Source organism: Mesoplodon mirus, assembly GCF_964341445.2.
Source record: "Mesoplodon mirus genome assembly, chromosome: 10".
NCBI classification, from domain to species: domain Eukaryota; kingdom Metazoa; phylum Chordata; class Mammalia; order Artiodactyla; family Ziphiidae; genus Mesoplodon; species Mesoplodon mirus.
In genome coordinates, this window is record NC_138986.1 from 42,185,838 (window position 1) to 42,208,124 (window position 22,287).

A 22,287-nucleotide genomic window follows, 5' to 3' on the forward strand; every position below is an offset into this window, starting at 1 on the left:
GCAGGTTATTCTTATAGCTTAAATTTTATGACACAAGTGAAAAATAAAATCCCTTGCCGTATTTATTATGTCCAGTTTATAGGCGGTAAAAATAAGGCATTGTTATAGAGTGAAAATGCTATATTTAAAATACAACTATTGAACTTCCCTGGTGGCGCAGTGGTTAAGAATCCGCCTGCCAATGCAGGGGACACAGGTTCTTCCTGGTCCAGGAAGATCCACATGCCACAGAGCAGCTAAGCCCGTGCACCACAGCTACTGAGCCTGTGTGCTAAAGCCCACGAGCCACAACTACTGAAGCCTGCGCACCTAGAGCCCGTGCTTTGCAACAAGAGAAGCCACTGCAGTGAGAAGCCCATGCACCACAACAAAGAGTAGCCCCCGGTTGCTGCAACTAGAGAAAGCCTGCGTGCAGCAATGAAGACCCAATGCAGCCAAAACTAAATAAATAAAATAAGTACATTTTTAAAAAGAAAATAAAATACATGTAGTTTACTACCTTGCACCAGAACTCAAATAAATACTTACCTGGTTTAGGTCAGTGGCAAGTTTATTGATTCACAACTTTGGAGGTTTGGGGAGAATCAGTCTTCTACTAGTTATATTCTATTTGTTGTTGAATACAGAAAAAGTTTTACTTCATGTAACAGTATATGCTGATTTTGAAATTGAGTTCAGTGTTATAAATACACAGATTTATCCACTATTTTGTTCAGCCATCAAGATGATATTGTTAACTGGCATGAATACCTTGATTAGTAATTGATCCTTTAGAAATATTGCCTTTCCTTATATCCACGAAACCAGTGTAGCTAAACTGACTTCTCCTCTTACAGGTTTATCTTCTGTCAATATATATACTATAAAAAGACATTTTGCAGTAGAATGTTTCCCATCATTTCCATAAACATGGCTACAGTCAGAATGTGAACGAGTTCTTCACTGGGCATTATTACCTTTCTTCCTATTTATCCCTCAAAAGGACATTTCACCCATATAACCTTGTTTCCAGTGAGCTGCTATCTTTGTATGTTATCATTGTAATCTTTTGGCAGAGGAGATACAAAGTAAAAAAGTTTGTTATGTTTACTTGTTTTCTCTAACATGTTAAAAAGTTTTCTCATTAAAAGAACTTATGCATTTAAATGGCCTTTCTGAATTGACAGCTATCAATGAATGATTATAATATTACAAAGTAAGAATGACACTTTTAAAAGTCTTTAAGACTGTTCACTTTTAATGGCATGGTTGGGACCACCAATCTCAAAACTGTGGCAGTCTGTCCTATTTATAACACTTCAAGAGAAGATGTTTCCACAGCCTAAGAAGATTTTATTCCAATTTTTAGCAATCTCTCTTATTAAAGCTTTCATCAAAAGGTTTTTTCAGTAGATATGGTGAGAAAATGGATCATAATCCAATACAATGTCATACAGGCAGAATATAATTTTTCTTTAACCTAAATAAATATTGATTTAATGTTTTTCATTATTATCATGTGATTTTATCTCCTATTTTTTATGTTATCCTAGTTTTGTAATGTGTCCTGACATGAAGTTCTTTCTTCCCAAAGTTTTTTAATTTTTAAAAATTTTACCTATGTGTAAATGCTTTATATAATGCATGAAAAACTGAAAATATTCTCACCAGAAATCAATACTAATTTTTGAAAATCCTAGCAGCCAAAAATATGTATTCTATTAAAGGAAAAGTAGATTTTTAAAAAATAAGCTTTCTCTCTAGTCTTTGTACTTACAAAGAGAAAAAATCTTTAGTGTATAGGCCTTTTGTGTGCACAGTATAGTTGTTAATTAAAATCTTAGAATAAGATATATAAAAGGTGGATTTAACTTTTGAAAAGTCAGTTCTTTGTGTCTGAGGTGGGAAGTTGCAGGAAGGGAGTCAGCTCACTTGAATCATGAAAGAGTATTCTTGAGCCTGTGCTATGAGTGGTCACCAAACCTATATGGATATTCAAAGTACTTGGGATGCTTTTTAAAATACAGATTTCTGGGCCCCACTGTGACTCTGGTGAGTCAGTATCTCTGGGGTGAAGCTTGAAATAATGTATTATTAACAAGTTCTCTAGGCAGTTCTTCCTTATAGCCTAGTAGTAGTCCTAGTCCTAGAGCCTTTAGGAAGTATTGTACAATCCTCAGCTTGCTCATGGGACCACAAGTGGGACTTGACTGGAAAGACTGAGATTTAAGTTTAAAAAAAAGGGTTTAATTCTGAGACACTAACCTTAGGTTTGTAATGGCACATTTAAACTCTTTTGGTAGCTCTTGCTTTATAAGCCTGAGAAAATCATGACCTGGAAGAAAAGGAACCCAGGCAAGTGGTGTTTTTTTTATATTGTGCTGATTTTTTAATAACAGTTTTATTGTTATATAGTTCACACGCCCTATAGTTCACCCATTTAAAGTATACAATTCAGAGGGACTTCCCTGGTGGTCCAGTGGTTAAGACTCTGTGCTTCCAACGCAGGGGGCACAGGTTTGATCTCTGGTTGGGGAGCTAAGATCCCGCAAGCCAAGTGGCCAAGAATAAATATACAATTCAGTAATTTTTAGTATACTCACAGACGTATGGAACCAAGACCACAGTCAATTTTAGAACATTTTTGTCATCTCCAAAAGTAACACCTTTAGCTGTCACTCTCTTAAACCCCATGCCCTCCTCAGCATAAGCAATCACTAATCTACTTCCTGTATTTATAGATTTGCCTGCTCTTAGACATTTTATATAAATGTAATATGTGGTCTTTTGTGACTCCTTCTCTGACCACACCAGTTGTTAAGCTCCATTAATTGCCAGCTCAACACTCTGCTGTTTTCAACAATGCCCTGTGGCATAAATTGCTTCATAGGCTGATCCATTCTGGCTCCTTTGAAGGACTAGCTTCCTGGGTTAATGTTTGAGATTTTTACTGTTCCCAGGAGTGTCCTTCCTAGCTGTCTCTTTTACTGTTTCTCTCTTGCAAGCTAGCCAGCCTACAGTAGAGCCTGTTGCTCCAATGAATCGAACACTGTCTTCCCAACTGCCTTTGCCACAATCTCCCGCTGTTTTGAGAGTGCCCTTAGGATTGAACTTCATACTCTGTTACAAAAGAATTCAGTTCCTTTAGGGAGACCTTCAGAGTTCTCTGTTCTGTGGCCTATTTCTCCCCAGGCAAAATCTCTGAGCCTAGTCATTGTGGGTGGGAACAATGTCAAGATTCTGATTGACTCTAGCTGAGCGCTAGTGGAGGGAGGGTGGGCAGCAGCTCTAGGTCTCTCGGCTTGCCTCTTTCAGTGGATACTCCTGCCCCAGAAGCCAACACAAGGGCAGTCAGGGCCCCAGTATTCTCGTGGCTACACCCCAGGTAAAGCCTTCCTCCCTTGAGGCGGCCTGGGCGGAAGAATGGAGCCCCCACCTTTTGGCTGCACTTGCCTGGAACTTAGCTTCAGCTACAGATGAGAAGTGCTGATGCCCTGCCCTTCCTAGGAAGACAGTGGTCCAACTAGGAGTTGGGGGAGAGGGAGCCCTCTGTTCTTGGCTGTTCCAGTCTGGAGTTTCCATTTTGCTTAGCTGTGAGAGGGTAGGAATCAAGTGGATTTTGTTTCAGATACCACAGACTTCAGCTCTTCTGAGTAGTAGCTTTTCTTGAATATGTTTCTTCATTTGCTTGTATGAACCATTTCCAGAAGCTTTAAATGTGTTATTTTATGGTTTTTCACCAGTTTCCTTGGGGAGCAGGTCTGAGGAGCTCCTCATGCCATCATGCTGAAAGCAGAGCCCTCAGGGAGATTATTTTTTAAATTATATCAGGTAACAAGATGATAGTTAAGAAAGGAATTTGAGGTGTACACTATCTTCAATTATTATTAAACAGAAACCTAAAAAATTGCAATTCTTATGGTGCTTGCATATTCCTTAGTTTTACAGATATTTTGAAAATTCTTTTATCAGTATGGAAGAATGAGGAAAAGGGGTTTAATATTTTTTTCCACACTTAGGCCAAAGTGAGAAATAGAACCTCTGTTGCCAGATGCAGAGGTGTCAGTGATGATGCTAGTGATGATATTACATGTTACAGGAGCGGTTCTTTCTGGTTTCTGTTTATTATCTCTAAGCCTCAACAGTAATCTTACAAGGTAAGAAAGAACGTATTTTTATACATGAAGTTGCTGAGATTTAAAAGGTGTGCCCAAGGTCTCAGCTGAGATCCTAATTCATGTCTGTCTGACCTCAGAGTTTGTGCCTTGGGCATTAATCCTGGATGTCTCAAAGTGAAAAGTCCCAAGAAAAAGAAAAAAAAAAATGTTAGTCTGATTTCTTCCTTGTATAAGCCTTAGGGGAGGGAATTGTTTTAAGGGTCTTTTCCTGGAATGAAAGATATTTAAACTGGAGCACACTGGGCAATTAGTCTTCTGCAGAAAGCATCTTATGCTCAGTTACCTAGAAGCACAATTTGGAAATTTTGTCTCCAAAGTGAAATTTTTTAGTACATTACACTCTACGGTGTGGTGGCATTATTTGCTCCTTGAGATGAATAAAATGCCTTTTTTTTCTGATACATTTATTTCAGGAGCTTTATAATGGGTACACTAAGGTCTTTGAACATTCCTTATCCAGTTTAGCACTTAGCACAGTGCCTTGTGCATAAAATAGGCTCAGTAACTGTTTTGAATGAGTAAACACAGCTTCTTACTTAAACAAAACTAGGTGTTAAATAGTTACTTTTTCATATTTTGTCATTTATTCAGCTCATTTAGTAATTGTTAACTGAGTTTCTGCCATGGGCTAGGCACTCTTCTAGGGGATGACTAGTGAAAAAAGACAAAAAAAACCTTTTTCCACAAGAAATTTCACCCATAATGCTGAATTTGGAACAGGCTCTTTTTTGTTGTTGTTTTGTTTTGTGGGGTTTTTTTTTTGTTGTTGTTGTTGTTTTTAATTTTGGGCTACACTGCGCATCATGTGGGATCTTAGTTCCCCAACCAGAGACTGAACCTGCAACTGGTCCACTGGTCTGCCAGGGAAGTCCCTGGAATGGGCTCTTTTTTTCCCCCAGCTTTATTGAAGTATAGTTGACAAATAAAATTGTAAGATATTTAAAGTGTATATCATGGTGATTTGAAATAAGAAATGGGCTTTTAAATATTAGTATAAGAAGAAGGGAATTAGTGTTAGTTGCATAAATATTTTGTACTAGGTACAAGTAAATTAGGCTTTTTGATTGTAAGCAACAGAACCGATTCAATTTAGCCTAAGCAAAAACAGTAGAATATACTGTATTACAAGAATGCAGAGATATCTGTGGAATCCATAGGTAGGAATGAAGCCTGGCTTCAGGAAGGAAAAGGCCTTGTTGCTGCTCGCATTTCCATCTGTTTCAGTCTCTTCTCTCTCTCTGCAGACTGACTTCCTTTCCTCCTTTAGCTTATATGGCAGACTATGGCTGTCCCATAGCCCTGAAGTTCTATAGTTCATTTCCCGCCACCTGCAGAGACTAACTCATAGACTTTGGGTCTCAATTCCTCAGGTTTGGTCAGGTGTTCATTCAGCCTGACCCAGTGAGCTATAACCCAAGAATATAGAATCCCAGTACAAATATGACTACTTATGTATGATTCATGGGATTTGTGAATAGGCAGGCATCCAAAGGTATTGTCTACATATATACCACATAATTTTCACAGTACTTTACAGTACTTTACAAGGTTAGAAAATCTTTCTGATGAATTTGGAGCCTAGAAAGGTTGAATAACTTACCCATGATTATACAACACATAAGCTGTACACCCAGAACCTAATTTTGTCTGACTCCAAAATCTTATCTTGTTACCATTAACTCTATACTTTCTTTCTTTCAAACTGTTATAACATTAGTTTCAGGTGTACAAAATAGTGATTTGATATTTTTATATGTTGCAAAATGATCACCACAGTAAGTCTAATAATTAACATCCATTTTATTTCTTGTGATGAGAACGTTTAAGATCTACTCTCAGCAACTCAAATGTACAATACAGTATTGTTAACTATAGCCACCATGCTGTACATTACATCCCCAGGACTTATTTTAAAACTGGAAGTTTATACCTTTTGACCCGCTTTGCTCATTCCCTCCCCACTCCCACTCCCTCCCCTCTGGCAACCACACATCTGTTCTCTGTTATCTCTGAGTTTGGTGGGGGTTTTTTAATATTTCACATATAAGTGAAATCATACAGTATGCCTTTCTCTGTCTGACTTATTTCACTTAGCATTATGTGCTCACGCTCCATCCATGTTGTTGCAAGTGGCAAGATTTCATTCTTTTTATGGCTGAATAATATTCCATTGTGTGTGTGTGTGTGTGTGTGTGTGTGTGTGTGTGTGTGTATTATATAAAATCACATTTTCCTCATCCATTCATCCATTGAGGGACACTTAGGTTGCTTCCATGTCTTGGCTATTATAGATAATGCTGCAGTGAACAGTGGGGTGCACATATCTTTTCAAGTTAGTGTTTTCATTTCCATTGGATAAATTCCCAGAACTGGAGTTGCTGGATCACATGGTAGGTCTGTTTTTAGTTGCCTGAGGAACCTCCAAGCTGTTCTCCATAGTGGCTGCACCAATTTACATTTCCACCAACAGTGCACAAGGGTTCCCTTTTTCTCTACATCCTAGCTAACACTTATCTCTTTTTGATAATAACCACCCTGACAGTTGTGAGGTGATCTCATTGTGGTTTTGGTTTTGATGTACATTTCCCTGATGATTAGTGAAGTTGAGCAACTTTTCATGTGCCTGTTGGCCATTTGAATATCTTCTTTGGAAAAATGTCTATTTAAACTTTTACCCATTTTAAATTGGATTTTTTTCAGCTCTTGAGTTGTATAAATTCTTTATGTATTTTGGATATTAACCCCTTATCAGATACATTATTTGCAAATATTTTCTACAATTCTGTAGGTTGCCTTTTCATTTTGTTGGTGGTTTCCTTCACTGTGCAGAAGCTTTTTAGTTTGATATAGCACCCTCCCCTTTTTATATTTTTGATGCCACAGTTTATCTTGTCTATCCATTAACAAATTATTGTAGTTATAGTTCTACTACTTTTGCCTTTTAACCTTCATAGTAGCTTTGTAAGTGATTAACCAGCCACCTTTACAACATTAGATTATTCTGAATTTTACAATATATTTACCTTTACTAGTGAGATTTATACTTATCCTGTTACTAATTAGTATCCTTTCGTTTCAGCTTAAAGAATCCCTTTAACATTTCTTGTGAGGCCCGTCTAGTGGTGATGAACTCTTTCAGCTGTTGTTTGTCTGGAAAACTCTTTATTTCTCCTTCAATTCTGAAGGACAACTTTCCAAGTGGAATGTTTTGGTTGGCAGTTCTTTCCCTCCCCTCCACCCCAGCACTTTGAATATATAGTGCCACATTCTTCTGGCCTGCAAAGTTTCTGCTGAAAAATCTGCTGATAGCATCATGGGCTTTCCCTTGCATGTAATAAGTTGTTTTTCTCTTGCTGCTTCTAAGATTCTCTCTCTTTAACTTTTGACAGTTTCATTATAATGTGCCTTGCAGTGGGTCTCTTTAGATTCATCTTCTTTGGAACTCTTAGTTTCCTGGATCTGGATGTCTGTTTCCTTCCCCAGGTTATGGAAGTTTTCAGCCATTACTCCACTTAAGTTTTCTGTCCATTTCTCTCTCTCGCTCTTCCTTCTAGAACCCCTATAATGTGAATGTTGGTCTGCCTAATGTTGTCCCATAAGTCCCTCAGACTATCTTCATTCTTTTTTTCTTTTTACTGCTCTGATTGGCTGAGTTTCACTGCCCTGTCTTCAAATGTACTGATCCTTTGTTCTGCCTCATCTAGTCTGCTATTAAACACCCCCTATTGTATTTTTCAGTTCAGTTATTGTATTCTTCAGCTCTGTGACTTCCATTTGGTACTATCTTATACTTTTTCTCTCTGTGTTGAAATTGTCACTTTGTTCTTGCTTTGTTCTCCTTACCTTGGTGAGCATCTTTATGACCATTATTTTGAAGTGTTTATCAGGTAAACCACTTTTCTCTTTTATTAAGGTCTTTTTCTGTGGTTTTATCTTATTCTTTTTTTTTTTTTTTTTTTTTTGCTGTACGCGGGCCTCTCACTGTTGTGGCCTCTCCCGTTGCGGAGCACAGGCTCCGGACGCACAGGCTCAGCGGCCATGGCTCACGGGCCCAGCCGCTCCACGGCATATGGGATCCTCCCAGACCGGGGCATGAACCCGTATCCCCTGCATCGGCAGGCGGACTCTCAACCACTGCGCCACCAGGGAGGCCCTATCTTATTCTTAAATTTGGAACATATTCATTTTCCTTGACTCTCTGTGTTGGTTTCTATGTATTAGATAAAACAGCTATCTCGCCCAGTCTTGAACGAATGGATGGCCTCATGTAGGAGATGAACTTTTCTTAACTAGTTTTTAAAAAGGTGTTGAGAGAAAAATATGAAATTTTATTAAAAGAATATAGTCTTCTTATTAATGATTTCTAAATGCCATTATCTTGTTAAGTATGCATGCTCCTTATTAATTGCTATTTCTTATGATAGCACTATTATCTTACCTTTTATGTATAGTTACATATGCTATTGCAAAAATAGTGTGCTTGTATTAATAAAATCATAACAGTTACTGTGAAGCCTTTTGACTGTTCTCAGCAATAAACTTAAAGTGACTGACTTATACCTTGTTTCTAGATAATAGAAACATGTACAATAAAATGACAATCAAAAGAATGCAGAGGAACTTGCTTTTTAAGATATTTTTTGGTTGTTTTTGTTGTTTCATTTAACTAGACACAATAAATTTAAGGTCTGTAGCATAAATCCTATTGTAATGTATAGGCAGGTTAGTAGACTAGTATATAAAAATTGGACATATTACCTTATTAGAAACTTATCCAGTTTATAATCTAGGGATAAGTTTAGTTTCATTTGTGATATTTATGTTAAGGTTTATTTTGAAGACATGTGAATTACTTTCAAAAATACTGTATCATATTCCAGTGAGCAAGATTAAGAGGTACAAACTTGCAGTTACAAAATAAATGAGTCACAGGAGTGAAATGTACAGTGGGGGGAATATAGTCAATAATATTGTAATAACCTTGTATGGTGGCAGATGGTAACTAGACTTATGGTGATCATTTTGTCATGTATAGAAATATCAGATCACTATGTCGTGCACCTCAAATTAACATAGTGTTGTAGGTCAGTTATACTGCTAAAATACACACACACACAGTGTCATATTTCAAAAAAGGGGTTTGTTTCTTTCCTAGGATTCTCTATTTATACTTCTCTTGGTGATCTTACCCAGTCTTATGGCTTTAAATAAAATGTGTGTGCTTACTACTCCCTAATTTTTATCTCCAGGTCAAAGTGCTCCCCTTTTCTTACAACTTGTATATCCAATTGCCTTCTCAACGTCACCACTTGATGTATTGGACATAACATGTTCAAAACTGAATTTCTTATTCCCCTAAGCCAAAAACTAATAAACCTGCTGCACCTTCAATATTTCCCATATCTATTAATGACAGATCTGCCCTACCATTTGCTCTGTCTGGAAACCTTAAGACTTATTCTTGACTTCTCTTCTGCCTTACATTTTGTGAGCAACTCCTGTTTTCTTCAAAATATATCTAGCATCTAGCACCTTCTCCTGACCTCCACTGTTGTGCCATCCTGGTTCAAGTATCCTAATTCTTTTTTTTTTTTTTTTTACATCTTTATTGGAGTATAATTGCTTTACAATGCTGTGTTAGTTTCTGCTTTATAACAAAGTGAATCAGTTGTACATATACATATGTTCCATATCTCTTCCCTCTTGCATCTCCCTCCCTCCAACCCTCCCTATCCCACCCCGCTAGGTGGTCACAGAGCACCGAGCTGATCTCCCTGTGCTATGCAGCTGCTTCCCACTAGCTATCTGTTTTACGTTTGGTAGAGTACACATGTCCATGCCACTCTCTCACTTTGTCACAGCTTACCCTTCCCCCTCCCCATATCCTCAAGTCCATTCTCTAGTAGGTCTGTGTCTTTACTCCTGTCTTACCCCTAGGTTCTTCATGACATTTTTTTCTCTTAAATTCCATATATTTGTGTTAGCATACGGTATTTGTCTTTCTCCTTCTGACTTACTTCACTCTGTATGACAGACTCTAGGTCCATCCACCTCGTTACAAATAGCTCAATTTCATTTCTTTTTATGGCTGAGTAATATTCCATTGTATATATGTGCCACATCTTCTTTATCCATTCATCCGATGATGGACACTTAACGTTGTTTCCATCTCCTGGCTATTGTAAATAGAGCTGCAATGAACATTTTGGTACATGACTGTTTTTGAATTATGGTTTTCTCAGGGTATATGCCCAGTAGTGGGATTGCTGGGTCATATGGTAGTTCTATTTGTAGTTTTTTAAGGAACCTCCATACCGTTCTCCATAGTGGCTGTACCAATTCACATTCCCACCAGCAGTGCAAGAGTGTTCCCTTTTCTCCACACCCTCTCCAGCATTTATTGTTTCTAGATTTTCTGATGATGGCCATTCTGACTGGTGTGAGATGATATCTCACTGTAGTTTTGATTTGCATTTCTCTAATGATTAATGATGTTGAGCATTCTTTCATGTGTTTGTTGTCAGTCTGTATATCTTCTGTGGAGAAATGTCTATTTAGGTCTTCTGCCCATTTTTGGATTGGGTTGTTTGTTTTTTTGTTATTGAGCTGCATGAGCTGCTTGTAAATTTTGGAGATTAATCTTTTGTCAGTTGCTTCATTTGCAAATACGTTCTCCCATTCTGAGGGTTGTCTTTTGGTCTTGTTTATGGTTTCCTTTGCTGTGCAAAAGCTTTGAAATTTCATTAGGTCCCATTTGTTTATTTTGTTTTTATTTCCATTTCTCTAGGAGGTGGGTCCAAAAGGATCTTGCTGTGATTTATGTCATAGAGTGTTCGGCCTATGTTTTCCTCTAAGAGTTTGATAGTTTCTGGCCTTACATTTAAGTCTTTAATCCATTTTGAGCTTATTTTTGTGTACGGTGTTAGGGAGTGATCTAATCTCATACTTTTACATGTACCTGTCCAGTTTTCCCAGCAACACTTACTGAAGAGGCTATCCTTTCTCCACTGTACATTCCTGCCTCCTTTATCAAAGATAAGGTGACCATATGTGTGTGGGTTTATCTCTGGGCTTTCTATCCTGTTCTATTGATCTATCTTTCTGTTTTTGTGCCAGTACCATACTCTCTTGATTACTGTCGCTTTGTAGTATAGTCTGAAGACAGGGAGCCTGATTCCTCCAGCTCCGTTTTTCATTCTCAAATTGCTTTGGCTATTCGGGGTCTTTTGTGTTTCCATACAAATTGTGAAATTTTTTGTTCTAGTTCTGTGAAAAATGCCAGTGGTAATTTGCTAGGGATTGCATTGAATCTGTAGATTGCTTTGGGTAGGAGAGTCATTTTCACTATGTTGATTCTTCCAATCCAAGAACATGGTATATCTCTCCATCTGTTTGTATCATCTTTAATTTCTTTCATCAGTGTCTTATAATTTTCTGCATACAGGTCTTTTGTCTCCTTAGGTAGGTTTATTTCTAGATATTTTATTCTTTTTGTTGCAGTCGTAAATGGGAGTGTTTTCTTGATTTCACTTTCAGATTTTTCATCATTAGTGTATAGGAATGCCAGAGATTTCTGTGCATTAATTTTGTATCCTGCTACTTTACCAAATTCATTGATTAGCTCTAGTAGTTTTCTGGTAGCATCTTTAGGATTCTCTATGTATAGTATCATGTCATCTGCAAACAGTGACAGCTTTAATTCTTCTTTTCCGATTTGGATTCCTTTTATTTCCTTTTCTTCTCTGTGGCTAAAACTTCCAAAACTATGTTGAATAAGAGTGGTGAGAGTGGGCAACCTTGTCTTGTTCCTGATCTTAGTGGAAATGCTTTCATTTTTTCACCATTGAGGACGATGTTGGCTGTGGGTTTGTCATATATGGCCTTGAGGAAGGTTCCCCCTATGCCTACTTTCTGGAGGGTTTTTATCATAAATGGGTGTTGAATTTTGTCGAAAGCTTTCTCTGCATCTATTGAGATGATCATATGGTTTTTCTTCTTCAATTTGTTAATATGGTGTATTACTTTGATTGATTTGCATATATTGAAGAATCCTTCCATTTCTGGAATAAACCCCACTTAATCATGGTGTATGATCCTTTTAATGGGCTGTTGGATTCTGTTTGCTAGTATTTTGTTGAGGGTTTTTGCATGTATGTTCATCAGTGATATTGGCCTATAGTTTTCTTTCTTTGTGACATCCTTGTCTGGTTTTGGTATCAGGGTGATGGTGGCCTCATAGAATGAGTTTGGGAGTGTTCCTCCCTCTGCTATATTTTGGAAGAGTTTGAGAAGGATAGGTGTTAGCTCTTCTCTAAATGTTTGATAGAATTCGCCTGTGAAGCCATCTGGTCCTGGGCTTTTGTTTGTTGGAAGATTTTTAATCACAGTTTCAATTTCAGTGCTTGTGATTGGCCTGTTCGTATTTTCTATTTCTTCCTGAGTCAGTCTTGGCAGTTTGTGCATTTCTAAGAATTTGTCCATTTCTTCCAGGTTGTCCATTTTATTGGCATAGAGTTGCTTGTAGTAATCTCTCATGATATTTTGTATTTCTGCAGTGTCAGTTGTTGCTTCTCCTTTTTCATTTCTAATTCTATTGATTTGAGTCTTCTCCCTTTTTTTCTTGATGAGTCTGGCTAATGGTTTATCAATTTTGTTTATCTTCTCAAAGAACCAGCTTTTCGTTTTACTGATCTTTGCTATTGTTTCCTTCATTTCTTTTTCATTAATTTCTGATCTGATCTTTATGATTTCTTTCATTCTGTTAACTTTGGGGGTTTTTTGTTCTTCTTTCTCTAATTGCTTTAGGTGCAAGGTTAGGTTGTTTATTCGAGATGTTTCCTGTTTCTTAAGGTGGGATTGTTTTGCTAGAAACGTCCCTCTTAGAACTGCTTTTGCTGCATCCCATAGGTTTTGGGTCATCGTGTCTCCATTGTCATTTGTTTCTAGGTATTTTTTGAGTTCCTCTTTGATTTCTTCAGTTATCACTTCGTTATTAAGTAGTGTATTGTTTAGCCTCCATGTGTTTGTATTTTTTACAGCTCTTTTCCTGTAATTGATATCTAGTCTCATAGCATTGTGGTCGGAAAAGATACTGGATACAATTTCAATTTTCTTAAATTTACCAAGGCTTGATTTGTGACCCAAGATATGATCTATCCTGGAGAATGTTCCATGAGCACTTGAGAAAAATGTGTATTCTGTTGTTTTTGGATGGAATGTCCTATAAATATCAATTAAGTCCATCTTGTTTAATGTATCATTTAAAGCTTGTGTTTCCTTATTTATTTTCATTTTGGATGATCTGTCCATTGGTGAAAGTGGGGTGTTAAAGTCCCCTACTATGAATGTGTTACTGTCGATTTCCCCTTTTATGGCTGTTAGTATTTGCCTTATGTATTGAGGTGCTCCTATGTTGGGTGCATAAATATTTACAATTGTTATATCTTCTTCCTGGATCCATCCCTTGATCATTATGTAGTATCCTTCTTTGTCTCTTGTAATAGTCTTTATTTTAAAGTCTATTTTGTCTGATATGAGAATTGCTACTCCAGCTTTCTTTTGGTTTCCATTTGCACGGAGTATCTTTTTCCATCCCCTTACTTTCAGTCTGTATGTGTCTCTAGGTCTGAAATGGGTCTCTTGTAGACAGTATATATATGCGTCCTGTTTTTGTGTCCATTCCGCCAGTCTGTGTCTTTTGGTGGGAGCATTTAATCCATTTACATTTAAGGTAATTATCAATATATATGTCCCTATTCCCATTTTCTTAATTGTTTGGGGTTTGTTATTTTAGGTCTTTTCCTTCTCTTGTGTTTCTTGCCTAGAGAAGTTCCTTTAGCATTTATTGTAAAGCTGGTTTGGTGGTGCTGAACTCTCTCAGCTTTTGCTTGTCTGTAAAGGTTTTAATTTCTCCATCAAATCTGAATGAGATCCTTGCTGGGTAGAGGAATCTTGGTTGTAGGTTTCTCTCCTTCATCACTTTAAATATGTCCTGCCAGTCCCTTCTGGCTTGCAGAGTTTCTGCTGAAAGATCAGCTGTTAACCTTATGGGGATTCCCTTGTGTGTTATTTGTTGTTTTTCCCTTGCTGCTTTTAATATGTTTTCTTTGTATTTAATTTTTGACAGTTTGATTAATATGTGTCTTGGCGTGTTTCTCCTTGGATTTATCCTGTATGGGACTCTCTGTGCTTCCTGGACTTGATTAACTATTTCCTTTCCCATATTAGGGAAGTTTTCAACTATAATCTCTTCAAATATTTTCTCAGTCCCTTTTTCTCTTCTTCCTCTGGAACCCCTATAATTCGAATGTTGGTGCGTTTAATGTTGTCCCAGAGGTTTCTGAGACTGTCCTCTGTTCTTTTCATTCTTTTTTCTTTATTCTGCTCTGCAGTAGTTATTTCCACTATTTTATCTTCCAGGTCACTTATCCGTTCTTCTGCATCAGTTATTCTGCTATTGATTCCATCTAGAGTATTTTTAATTTCATTTATTGTGTTGTTCATCGTTGCCTGTTTCATCTTTAGTTCTTCTAGGTCCTTGTTAAAATTTGTATATGCGCCAAAAAATGGTTAGCATTTCTGGATATTTACATCAAAATAAGAAATGAATTTAAAACCACTTTCAACTGCAAGAATGATTGCGATCAATACCTGTGGATTAGTAACTGAGACTTTAAAAAATCATTATTAAACAGGAAATTTAAAGGGAAATTGTAGACATTTTAAAATGATTTCGTTTTTAACTTCAGTAATCCCATTCTGAGCTCAGTAGAGATTCCCCTCACCTTGCTTTTTTCTTAAACTTTAAACATGTGCTTTTTCATACAATTTGGGATAGAGAAGTAATTAATCTTTTAGGTGAAATGTTATTGTCAGACAGCTATAGCACTCATACCTAGTATTATCCTATAAGTTGTGCGCATTTGGTCTTACTAGAATGTGTCTGTGAACTCTTTCTTCTTTTAAAGGGCTGCTTGATTAGTACCTTTGAACCTAACCAACATAACACGTTAAGCTTAATGTATTTCCCCAGTTCAGTTTTCCTTCTTATGACAGACAGCACTACTGCCAGACATTTCTGGTTTATTCTGATGGAGATTACCTTTTTCTTCACTGATTTAAATTTAGTCTTACACAGTAACGTATTAGTCAGATTTATTAGCTACGTATTAGTCACATTCAACATGATAAAAATAAAAACCACTATAATCTTCTAAAGAATTATATTACAGCATTGTGAAAATACCTCTCTTGGGTTCTGTTTTCACTGTTAAAATATGAGATTTAGAGTAGTTTATTTGTTGTGCCTTTCTTCTACAATTCTAATAAAATAAACAGTCACAAATCTTAAGAAAATTTAGGATGAATTCTGGATTCTAGCCGAATAATCTTGTCATGCCAGTAAGTATGAGTTTTTAGCTAGGTAAATAAATCCCAACATATCATTCAATCAAATGGGTTTTGATTCAGTTACAAAGGAATTTCAATATCCAAAAATATATATTTTCAGGTAGCCCATGTGACTTTGTACTGTGGAATTCATCTTTGTGGAATATAAAACAAGTTTTCCCTGAAAGAAAATGTACTTGTTATAGAGCTTGATTCATTTGTATCCAACTTTTGAGTAATTAAGTATAATATTTTTACAGAGTTTAGCAGACAAATGAAATTAAAAAGCAACAAGATTGAATACTGTTACTGAGAATACTGTTTTATATTTAGAGTCTTATCTCAACCCATGGTGACAGCTATCCTCTCTTATTCCATCCAGAGATAATGTGAGGGAAAAAAAAAAACCTTCACAGTAGATTGTATGCTATTTAGGTCATCAGCATTCTGAAGAATTTTCAGAGTTGAGACTAAATATAGACCTGAAGCAAAAAATAATGAAATTTCTTCTTTAGTCATGTTTATTGATCTTGTGGTTCAAAAGGGGAAAAGTTGATAGAAAAAAAAATCACTGATAAGTATAAGGTTTATGGCAAGTTCTTCTTTGATGTGTAGCTGAAAATCAGATTTATAAGCTGAAATGACCCAAGCACTCTTAAAATATCCTATATTCTGCTTTGGTATACTCAAGATTATCTCACAATAGTATCATGTCTGAATAATTTATAATTTTATAATGGAATTAAGAGAGATTAGTTTATCTAAGTCCCATAATAGACCTTTGCCCTGAATTGAACATCATATTCACAGCTTGGAATATTATACACTCAGAGAGGGTGTTTCGCTGTTTCAAATGATAGAAAACAGGCATAGTCTTATGATCTTATTATCTTGTACCTTATTAATCATAAGAAAAAGGGTTTTTTTTAAGTATAGATTTGCTAATACACTCCCAATATATAAACAAAAATCAATAAAATAAGAACTGTTTGTAATACAGTTGTTAAACAGCAACATTAGATTTAACATGTTTTACCCAGATTAAAAACTGTCTTGGTAAAGATGATATTTTCTCCTTCCTCCCTCCTCCCCTGCTTTGGAATTATCCACTCTAGAAGTAATATGAGTTGATTGAAAAGTGAAGGCATCATCTTCCAAGGGGTTAGGGAGGTCAGAACATCTAAAGTATTCAGAGCCAGTATTCCTGGTTACCTACCTGATTGCATTTTGCTTTAAGCATTAACATGCTTTGCTTGCAATTCTCTTTATTCTAGTCTATGCAAGGGAAGCTTTCTAAAGAAAAATTGACTACTCAAAAGATGATGGAAGAGCTTGAAAAGAAAGAAAGAAACCTTCAGAGATTAAGAACATTGCTTGATGTGAGTAAAAGAAATTCAGATAGCTTTCAAGGATGATTCAGTACCTACTTAAGTTAAAGCAAATGCTTATTTTATACATATTCATAAATCATTTTTTAATTGAAGACTTGATTTTGATGTGCCAGTTAATTAAATCCATTAGGTTTCTTACTAAAATTCTAATCTAAAAGAAAAACTTTTATTTTTCTAATGTCTTAGAAACAATTGCACAAACTTAACTATAGCAAAGTCAAATGGTATATAGAGATTAGATCCTAAAGTCATCAAATGATGCATAAGTTGAATACAAACAAAATTACCCTTGAAAATCCTTAAGGAAGGTGCAATGTAGACACTTCATCACTGAAACAGGTCACACTTTCTTCATTTAATTATGAGATGAAATACTTGGCTTGCATTTAAGGACATGTTATACAAAAAATGTTTATTTTAGTTTTTGAGTTATCATGACATTTCCCTCTAAATACTTAGGAATGCATCTCCAAAACTTAGGGACAGTTTCCTATATAACCATTTCACCATTGTCTCACCCAATAAGAATAATAATTTTCCTTGACGTTTGATAATACCTAGTCTTATGAAAATTTCCCCCCTTCTTCCCCAAATGTTTTTTTTAACATCTTTATTGGAGTATAATTGCTTTACAATGGTGTGTTAGTTTCTGCTGTATAACAAAGTAAATCAGCTATACATATACATATGTTCCCATATCCCCTCCCTCTTGCTCCCCAAGTGTTTTTTACAGTGGCTATTGAAACCAGCATTCAAACAAGGACCGTGTGTTGTGTTTCATTTTGTCTTATAAACCTAAAGTTTCTTTCTTCTCCCTGAAGAAACTGGGCATTTTGTCTTACAGACTGTAAATTTGTCACACCTAGATTTGTCTTATTGCTTCCTCATGGTGTCGTTTATCTTGTTCTCTACCCCCTGTATTTCTTGTAAGCTAGGAGTTAAAGCTAAAGATATTAGATTCAGTGCAAACATTTTTTGGCACGAATACTTTGTAGGTATTGTTCACATCATCAAATTATACGTGTTTGTTTATCCCACTGTAAGTGTCACAAATACCCATCTCACTGGGTTAAGGTGGTGACAGACTGATTCTTTCCATTGTAACATTGTAGCCTCTGCAGTCAGCAGTTAATGGGGTTGTTGATACTTAGGCAAGTGTGTAAATGTGCAGTTTGCCAGCAACCTTTCCCTTGATGGTTTTAGCTTGCACCAGTGATCATTGTCTGAATGATTAGATGATTAAAACAACAGTAATTTTTTCTAATTATATCGTTCCCTTTACATTTATTAGCTGGCATTTGTCTGTAAAAATTTGTATTTTCCTCATCAACCCAGGCTATTTGGCTTTTCTGAAATACAGTTCCAACTGGAAAGCTAGTTAAACTTACCTTTAATTAGCAGTTTTCAGGATGAGGAGTAAATGGTGGTCATTTGGGGAAGAGGTGAGCGTAGCTTTTTCTGAGCATAATAAATCATGAGTTTGTACTGATACTTCCAATTCAAATTTAACAATTCAGAGTTGTTTGGCATTTTTTTTTCCTTTGATTTTATATTTTTATTTCTTTTTCTCTTACACTGAAAAGTATGGTTCCTGTCAACATTAACATAGTAACATATATACTTTTTTCCCAATATTCAAAAAATAGTTTCAGAGTAACTAAATCACTGTGGCTACTAACAATAAAACTGTAGGATGAGATTTAAGTTTTCTTTGCAGTTCTTTTTGTTCTTGGGATACCTCTCATAGCAAAATATATACACAACCAAGGTACTTTTTATGTGAGACCATGAGAGACCCCCTAGAAACTGAGACTGTTTGAATTCATGTTTCCTCTCTCGGGTTTACTCTAGGCCATCAGATGGCACCCTTTCCACTATTTAAATTCTTTTTCTCTCCCTTTTTATTTTTCCTGCTATATGTATGCAGTTAAATTTGGTTAATGTGCACGTAATATGATTCCACTGTTTTCTTTATAGAATTGGATGGGAGAATGTTAACCTTTATGGCTTTTGAGTACCTTTCCTCTGTTCTAACAGCCAGATTTTTGTTTTCTTTATCCATTGCAGAACCAAAGACAAACAGAAGAGACCTGCTCTTTATTGGATCAGGGCCAGGAAGCAGACCAATCCAGGCAGCAGACCGTTCTTTCCAAAAGGCCACTATTTGATTTGAGTGTGATTGATCAGCTGTTCAAGGAAATGTCCTATTGTTTGTTTGACTTGAAGGCATTGTGTAGTATTCTTAATCAGCGTGCTCAGGGCAAAGAGCCTAATCTTTCATTATTACTGGGAATCAGATGTAAGTGGCTAATGACTTGTTCTTACTGTATTGCTTAACAGTTAGAAACATGTCTTCATGAATCGGGAACTTCTGACTGCCTTTTCCCTATTTGTTTTTATCTCCTTTCCTACTTAGATTTATATATTTCTGAATCAATCTGTGGGTCTGAATACCTGTTCCTACTTCATTGCTAGAACTTGCCTCATTATGCTTATGGAAATGAGCAGGATCACAGTTGATATGGACTGCCACTCAGAAGCATGCCTGTAAATGTGCCTGCTAGGAGATGTTTCCTATGCTGATTCTGTTACTATGTGACTGGAATGCTAGTTAGGTGTGATTTCCTGATTACTCTTCTAAAAGTAATGATTCTCTTTGCTTTCATGTGGCAGTTGTATTAAATTAATGACCCAGCCATCAGTCCACTGGTAAAATATTTGAGAGAAGGTACTTGTAAGCTTTCTTATGTATGTTCTATGGCAACTGTTTAATGTAAGTGCCAATGCTGTCACATGAGCCGGTTTTCATGGCCCATAGATCTGTTGCCCTTGTGATGCACACCTGCTGGCTTTGTCCCTTCCAATGTGACACCCACCCATTCTGTCTCAGTTCTGCCTTCCTGAACACATAATGGTGAGGACCGCCCCAAGAATATCCTAGTGTCTCTTCCCGTCTGTGCTAATTTTGCTGGAACACTCAACTTACATGGCTCTAAATTATTATAATATTGACATGTTGGTCTCTTTTTAATATGGAGGAAATGGACTTCAGTAAGGAGATATGAGTGGAGTAAGACCATAGTGTTTATGTACCAACATGTTTGTATTGAGTAACTACCTAATAATATGGTAAATACGTGACTGAGTGGAGACTAGTTTTGTTTCCAGTTTCATCAAAAAGATTCTACCATCTTGCCTCATAGTAGTTATTTTGGCAAACCAAATAATACTCCTTATTGAAGTATCTCACTTGTTAAATGAAGCTTGTAACTGTACTCAGAGATGTCAGCAGAATTTTCCCCTCTACTCCATAAATGTGAGAACACATATATGAGTGTGGGTATGTAAAAAACACTTTTTTAAAAAAAATTGAAGTATAGTTGATTCACAGTGTTGTGTTTTAGTTTCTGGTGTACAGAAAAGCAATTCAGTTATACATATAAAATGCTTATTCTTTTTCATTATAGCTTATTATAAGACATTGGATATAGTTCCCAGGAAGACCTTGTTGTTTATTTTATATATAGTAGTTTGTATCTGCTAATCCCAGACTCCTAGTTTATCCGCCTCCCCCTTTCCTCTCTGGTAATGAAAGGTCTGTCTTCTATGTCTGTGTGTCTGTTTCTGTTTCATAGATACGTTCATTTGTGTCGTATTTTAGATTCCACATATAAGTGATATCATATGGTATTTGTCTTTCTCGTTCTGACTTACTTTGCATAGTATGATAATCTCTAGATCCATCCATGTTGCCGCAAGTGGCATTATTTCATTCTTTTTATGGCAGCTCTGTTTTTGGTTTTTTAAGGAACCTCCATACTGTTCTCCATAGTGGCTGTATCAATTTACCTTCCCAGCAACAGTGCAAGAGGGTTCCCTTTTCTCCACACCCTCTCCAGCATTTATTGTTTGTAGATTTTTTGATGATGGCCATTCTGACTGGTGTGAGGTGGTACCTCATTGTAGTTTTGACTTGCATTTCTCTGGTAATTAGCGACGTTGAGCATCTTTTCATGTGCCTGTTGGCTATCTGTATGTCTTCTTTGGAGAATTGTCTATTTTAGGTCTTCTGCCCATTTTTTGATTGGGTTGTTTCTTTTTAAAAGACACTTCAATGTTTAAGTATATTCACTCACTCAGTAAACGTTTATCAAATGCCTTCTATGGTCCAAGCACTAAAGTGCCGATAATGCAGATAAGTTGAATACAGCCCTTGCTCACACATTAACCAAAATATTACAGCATTGTGGTAAGTACTGTAATTGAAATGTGATCAGAGGGCAGTGGGAGCACAAGGGGAAAAACCAACTAAATCTACCTGGGAAGGGCTGTGAAGGCTCCATGGAGTAGCTGGTGTTTGGCTTGAATCTTAAAGGAGGAGAGGTTTGCCAGGTGAACATGGGGTGTTTAGTTAGCAGTGATCTCTTGGAGCAAGAAATAAAAGGTCACACACAAAAGACTGCTTTTCTCCACCATTTTAGAGCTGGTCACCCCTTCAGTTACTTTGTAACCTTCTACATCTGCACTGTCCTGTGTAGCATTTATTACTTTTTCAGTTCTAGGATAAGAGCAAGCTCCTAATGTGAACAGAAGGGAGACTCAGAACCTCCCCCACACAGTGTACAGCCCTTCCAGTCTTCAAAGTCTAACCCCAGAACCCTTATCTTATAGGCTGGCATTATGCAAATTTGACCAGCCAGCTAATTTCTCAAAAACAATGGAGGTGTTTTGAACACTCCATCAGTTATCTGTTGATACTGTTCACCCCACCCTTCTGAAATCTGGGCTACCATGGTTTCCATGACATCATTCTCTAGGTTCTGCTTCTACCTTTATGACTGCTCAGCCTCAATCTGTGAAATTCTCCACCACTTAAATACTGGCGGTGGCCCAGGAAACTTTTCTTGTTGGTCTTTTTGTTTCTATTTACTTTCTCTGAGTAATCTTGTACATATCCACTTGTTTGCTGTTTTCTCTACACCTTCGACCCATACAGACATTCATCTCTCACCTGCCTAGAATGTCCCTTTTGGGCTCCTGATTGTACTCACCTGTACATTAGAACCAGCAGTTTCACAGGTATCACAGACTCAATATGTTTGACACAGAACCTACTTTTCTTTCCTCCCTACCCTAAACCTGTTCCTCCTCTCAGTGAGTAGAACCACTGTCCACCTATCACCCCAACCCAGATTTTATCCTCCACCTTACTCGTTCCCCCATCTGTGTCCTGTGTCCAGTCCCTGGCCCCTTTCCAAGCCGATTGATAATCGAACTTCTTCATGTCTATGAGTCCCTTCCTACTTGTGACGTTTATTCCTGCTGCCACATCTCCACTGCACTGTTGCCTT

The 22,287-nt window shown here is 36.8% G+C and overlaps 1 protein-coding gene across 2 annotated transcripts in view; it reads left to right on the forward strand.

The window, feature by feature from the left end:
• CEP85L (centrosomal protein 85L) overlaps positions 1-22,287 on the forward strand; it is a 154,820-nt gene that overhangs the window by 126,673 nt on the left and 5,860 nt on the right. Inside the window, exons 11-12 of one of the 2 annotated variants that reach the window (XM_082633276.1) lie at positions 16,820-16,924; positions 19,004-19,235. In XM_082633276.1, the coding sequence (XP_082489402.1) occupies positions 16,820-16,924; positions 19,004-19,235 (337 nt within the window). The remainder of the gene's footprint in view (positions 1-16,819; positions 16,925-19,003; positions 19,236-22,287) is intronic. The other variant, XM_082633275.1, reaches the window with a different exon arrangement.